Source organism: Aplysia californica, unplaced genomic scaffold, assembly GCF_000002075.1.
Source record: "Aplysia californica isolate F4 #8 unplaced genomic scaffold, AplCal3.0 scaffold00149, whole genome shotgun sequence".
Classification (NCBI taxonomy): Eukaryota; Metazoa; Mollusca; class Gastropoda; order Aplysiida; family Aplysiidae; genus Aplysia; species Aplysia californica.
Window position 1 is genome coordinate 724,013 of NW_004797419.1, and position 6,215 is coordinate 730,227.

The 6,215-nt window shown below is 38.9% G+C and overlaps 1 protein-coding gene across 1 annotated transcript in view; it reads right to left on the bottom strand.

Annotated features, from left to right (window-relative positions):
* Positions 1–2,941: 2,941 nt before the first annotated feature.
* LOC101852621 overlaps positions 2,942–6,215 on the bottom strand; it is a 9,748-nt gene continuing 6,474 nt past the window's right edge. The window contains exons 4-5 of the mRNA XM_005097206.3: positions 4,459–4,590; positions 2,942–3,514 (exon numbers count right to left, since the gene is read on the bottom strand). Of these exons, the coding sequence (XP_005097263.1) occupies positions 3,438–3,514; positions 4,459–4,590 (209 nt within the window). The 3' untranslated portion in view covers positions 2,942–3,437. The remainder of the gene's footprint in view (positions 3,515–4,458; positions 4,591–6,215) is intronic.

Sequence of the window (6,215 nt, forward strand, 5' to 3'; positions counted from 1 at the left end):
CTTCTCTGCCTTCCTTTCTTTCTCTTTCCTTGTACAGTTCCTTGCAGGATTGTTTTGGTAAGTCCTGTGGATCTTGTGGCGTGCCCATACCATTTTTATTTTCGTCTCTTCAGTGTAGTCAGTAGATCTTCATACTGCCCCACTGCGTTGGTAATTCTCTTTCGTACCTCAGCATTTGAAACGTGGTCTTTGTACGAGATGTCAAGGAGTCTGGGGTAACATCTCATCTCTGTGGTCTGAATCTTTTTCTCTAATTCTGCGGTTAATGTCCACGACTCGCAGGCGTATAAAAATATTAAGATGACCAGTGAGCGCATTAGTCTGTTTTTTGAGTTTTGCTTGATGTTTCTTTCCCTCCAAATAGCCTTCAGTTTTGACAGCGCATAAGATTTCTGGTCTTGAGCCTTCATCTGAGACGATTGATCCGAGGTATTTGAAGCTGTTGACGGTCTCAAATTTCTCGCCCCTGATTTTGATGTCCGCGTTGATGCCATTGGTGTTATTGGTCATTAACTTGGTTTTCTCGGCACTGATCTCCATGCCGTAGGCTGCTGAGGTTGTGTCCAGCCGCTCCACTAGTGTGGCGAGCTCCTGTTCCTCTCCTGCTAACCCATCGATGTCATCGGCAAAACGCAAGTGAGTGATTTTCCTGCCCCCAATACTGATTGTTCCATTGTGGTATTCCATAGTGTCAGTCATGATTCGTTCTAGGAAGATGTTGAAGAGAGTGGGAGAGAGCAAACAGTCTAGCCTCATCCCAGCCGTTGTCCTGAACCAACCCCCCATGCTGCCGTTAAGTTAAGGTAGACTGCGTTAGAGGCCTTGTCATATAGTTGTTGTACGACGTTGATCAGGTTCGCGTTCATGTTATATTTCCTCATGGTTGCCCATAAGGCTGCATGGCAGACCCTGTCGAAGGCCTTTTTAAAATCCAATTTATATATACATACAAGCGAGCAAAAGAAAGGAAAAAAAACTATTTTGGCCACACCTAATTAACCATCAGTTGCAGCTTAGAAGACTAAAATTGACACCGTCGATAGTATATCATATCCTCTTTGGAAATCAAAAGTCTCCCGTCTTGCTTATCACCGACGACTAGAGGTATTGCCCTTTAATTGAAGCATGGAAAAAGCCACGTGGTGCCTTCGAAACACGATCTAAATGAGTGAAAAAGGGGTAAAAAGTAATCTCCTGAGCTCGGCTATAAAAGTCGAGGTAAAATCGGTTGGGTCATTTCGCAAGCAATTGCTACGACAATGCCACGTTTAAGGGCTATGCAGCAAGAAATGGTAGAAGGCCGTTTGGGGGGGGGGGGGGTGGAGAAAGGCAAATTGTGGTTGCCAATCATTTTGGTGTTCACATCTCGACTATCGACAGACTCATAAACCGTTTTCAGCTCAAGAATTTACCTGAGGCCGAAAAAGGTCAGGTCGACCCGGAGTGACTGATGCACGTGCATACAAATACATTGTCCGGATGTATCGTTCAAATCGACTTCAGACAGCTACAAAAACTTCATATTTCATAAGGGGCACCCACGGAAGAGCCATAAGTCGACACGCAGTAAACAGACGATTACGTCAGAAAAGCCTTAGACGCCCTCGACCCTACCATGGTCCAGTCTAGACCGCACACCATCGCCAAGAGCATTTCAACTGGGCCCAGTACCATGTCAACAGCCGTTTGAGTCACTGGTCTTTGGTTCTCATTTTTGGACGAATGTCTGTTCTCCATAGATACTATAAACAGGGACCTTAGAGTTAATCAAGAGGATGGCAAACGTTATCGTGACAACTGTGTCATAGAAAGTAATCCCTGGCAAGAACATTGCGTCATAATCGGGGGTGGAATCATGTGAAACCACAGAGTAGGACCAATGATCTTTTAAAATCAAGGCCAAGGTCGATGTCAAGGTATCAATGCTGCCCGTTGCACAGCAGAAGTTCTTAGGCCCCTCTACCCAGTCAAATGTTAATTTCCGGTTCCAGCCAGATATTGCTTCCCGTGTTACTTAGGATTTCCTCCAACACCATGGCATTACTCTGCAGCCTCGCCCTGCCCTTAGCACGGATTTAAACCCAATTAAGCATTTTAGGACGAAATTAAAAGACGCACCGAGGGGAGATAACCAAGGCAGAGAATCACATAGGAACAGGATGTGGCCATCCAGGAGATGTGGAGGCAGATCCCGCTACGTTTTACTAACAACCAAGCGGCTTCCTTGTACCGGAGATCTGCCACGGTTATCCGATCTAATTGTTGCCAAAACCACTACTGAGCATGCTGATGCATTAACCGGAAGTTAAAAATATATTTCGCGAAAATGTAATATTCCCAATGATGTCCCACGTATCCTTTCATAACGCCAGAAAACAGTTTGCGTTTAAATTCCCCCGTTTTGTTAAAAATGGAAAATAAACATGATCACCATTGCAAAGGTAAACAGCATTTTGCGTTTCTTTTGCTCGCTAGTATATATAATATACAAAATATAATATATAATATATTATAATTATATATATATAATTCAAGTATGGACTTTTTAAAATCCAGATCTACGTGATCTCGTATGCCACTACTTATTGCCCGACGTGTAGTATTATAATGTTTACCACATCGGAAATTATTACAGCGATTGTTGAAAATTGAGACTGTTCCTTTGACTATTTCAGTTGTAGCATAGATGGTTTGCGTCTTGCAGTTTAACTAGAATAATTTAGAGGATAGATAAATAGATAGATAGATAGATAGATAGATAGATAGATAGATAGATAGATAGATAGATAGAGAGGTGTGTTTATGTGTGTTTGTGTGTGAGTGTCTGTATGTGTGTTTGTTGGTGGTTGTATGTATGTGCCATATTTCATTTGCTTTCCATTAATTAAATCATGTAATAAGTTGCAACACTTTACGAAAGATAAAAGGCAAAAATCGTTTGGGGAGATTTTCTGAAAAGGAGGATTTAATTCAGACTTCAGAACTAAACACACAATGGATAAAGTTGTGATGATTTGCCTTTTTAAAAATGCCTAAATCGTTTAAGTCACGTGTGCGTTATCTAAACCAAAGGATAGTAATATAAAATCTATGTAGATGAAATGTGAAATGCTAAAGAGCAAACACAAAAATATTTTCTAGCTTACTTTGGTCTCTAAGTCTTTGGGAACGCAGATTCTGGCCATTCAACAACGCTTGAGAACGCATTGTTGTGGATAACTTTAAAAAGAAATTTAGCTCCATTTTTTTCTTTCAAAGTTTTAAACTCCGTTTTCTTTATCTGAAACCTATAAAAATAGACACTTTGCATGCTGTTAAAAAAACCAAACAATTTTGTGTTTTTGATTTGTTTATGATCCATGATCCTTCTCATGTGGCACAACATGGCTTTTAGTCTGTTGTCGGACCTATTATGTCTCCTCTTCGTTCTTGGAGAGTTAACACTGAGCAGCTCCAAGCACTTTGCTTCCTTCTTGAACCTCTCCAGTCAGTTGGTCCACGCAGAAACAGTGATCTGGAAAAGAAAGGTGACATTTAATTTTGTGTCACAGTGCGTTCGTTGATTTATTTAGGCATATGGGGTTACTGATAATATCATCTTAAAGCTTGTTCACGTATCTTTGTTTTGATGACAAAAATATCCTTCTATCTTGAACAGAAGTCGAGAAATGTGTGATTGAGGAAGCGGGGCCTGCCTGGCCTGGTGTCAGAAGTTACGTTAGCGAGAAACTGACCGCCAACGATTGCTGACTGCCAAAGCTTAGGTGTCGTTGAAGACTGCAAAATTACATTTTCGAGCCTCTGATCAACGTTTTTCAGTTTTTTTTAAATCCACACCGAAATGTGCTTTAAACGGAATTAAAAGTAATTGACCCCCCCCCCCCCCCCCAATGTGATCAAAATTACCCAGTGTACCGAAAATGTAGGTCTCTTTGAATTCATTAGTTTGACGAACACCCAATTCCGCACGGCTGATAATTAAGCATGAAAGCATAGATTTGTATGACAAAGAACATGTCTAATGCCCTATTAGAAAGAGTTAATTGAGGAATTGGACTGCAGATTTCTACGTATAACTAGAGGAGCACAAAAGCAGGTGGCTTACAAAACCAGGAGAACGCTCCCCAAACAACCCTAGAACAATAATCTTCCATTAAAGTGAAAAGATGGTACAAAATGAATTGTCGAAGCGTTTCGCATAGTAGAAAGTGAACAATTAGTACTTTAAATACATGTACCATTTTAGTATAAATCCAATCCCTTTTTTAAACACAACGTCAAAGAACAATGAGACTTTGAATATGAACAGCCAAAATACTACCTTGTAAATCTTCTTCTTGTTTGTATGCAAGGTGTATGAAAACATATTACGTCTATAATATACGTCCGTGATATGTTAGTGTATCCATAGGTCTACATTGTATGTGCGTGTCTGTACAAGTATAATATTTTACTCACTAGTGTTGTCGCATTGTTGAGCCAAAAAGTTGCCTTGAACATCACACTTGGCAAACCACTGGCCCTCGTAGACGACCATAGAGAATGTACACTGTAGCGACTTTCTGCGGCAGGCTGTGTTACAGTGAGGCACTGGGGACGAGGAAAAGGACAAAGGGACGTGCAAAGGTTAAGTATAGAGTGCATACAGTGCGCTACCTCAGAAATAATTATAAAGTTCTGTTGCTCAGTACTTAGTCTTGAGAAATTTGGCGTCAAAAGGTTTGAGTGTTGGTTTCACACCATGTCAAGTTTTATCTAATGCAATTCTTTGAATATCTTGATAACGACTCCGAATATTCTTACTATTTTTATAGAACAGATAAAGCGTTTGCTTTCTGACCTCAAGGTCTTAGTGACACACAATCGCCAAAAATGTCAGATAGAATTTATAATTCTGAGATGTACTTTAAGTATGCGTACAGGGAAAACTTTAGGGTATTGTGGTCCTTCGTATTATATTATTTTGATTATGTCATAATGTTCCCATTTGTAAAGGTATAGAATTCATATGTGAGGCAGCGTGGTAGAATCAGGCTCTCGTCAATTTTCGGGCATGTAGAGTTATTGGTATCATCTTAAAGCTTGTTCATTTGTCTTTATTTGGTGAAAAAAATATCCATTCATTTTGAATACAAGTCGAAATATTTGCAAATGAAGGAGGTGGGGGTCAGTTGTTTTCAGATGTAAAATTAGTGAGAAAATGGCCACCAAAGATTAGTTATTTCCTTAGCTTAAGAGTCCATGGTAACTGAAAATTTACTTTTTTGTGCCTTTAATCAACATTTTTCGGAAATGAGTTCGTTAATGGGTATGAAAGATGTTGAGCCAAAAAACAAAAACTGTATAAGAATTCACAAACCTGCGGAAAAATGCAAGTTTCTTCACTTTGATTATTTTGACAAGAGCCTGATTCCACCATGCTGCCTCACATATTTTAATATACAATACTCAGTATAGGTGATTGCAACCTGTAAAATGACTTTTATATTGTTTATTATATGCGCGGTATCCCATTAAAAAAATATATGGCTGAAAATCCCAACCCATACGATTACCCTAAGGCACGTAACGTAACGATATGGGAAAAAATGTGACATAAATACAAAACAATGCTCTTACAGATTGCACTACACCTATCGTCCATACTGTGGCCAATTTACAAAAGAATCCTTTGAACAGCCTCTAAAATCTTGTTGCACTAAAATCCCATACCTTTAAATTTAAAAATTCACAGTTTTAAGAAAACGAAAAAAAAAAATCTTCATATCATTTACACCTTTTTACTACCACATGCAAGTCAGTTAACTAGAAAAGGATATGATTACTGTTTGTGAGAAAGAATAAAATTATTCAGTAATTCTCGTATTCAACGAATCTGTTGAACCCCGCGTCCGAGAGTTCGTTGCCCAAAGGAGTTTAGATACTTGCACCAAGCTGCCATGAGGTTTTGGTGGCAAACATTGGCTTTCTTTGAAAGCGAATTTGTTTTGTTTTTAAATCAAAAAAAGTTTACATTTTAAAAATAGATGTTTTCCATTGTTTTTACTCAAACTTAACATCCACTTGAGGTTACATATATCATTATGTTATTTCCTCACCCTGTGTAATTATATGAAAATCGGTTTAAAAATTGTTGAATAATGCATGAGATAACGCCAACTCTATCTATCTATCTATCTATCTATCTATCTATCTATCTATCTATCTATCTATCT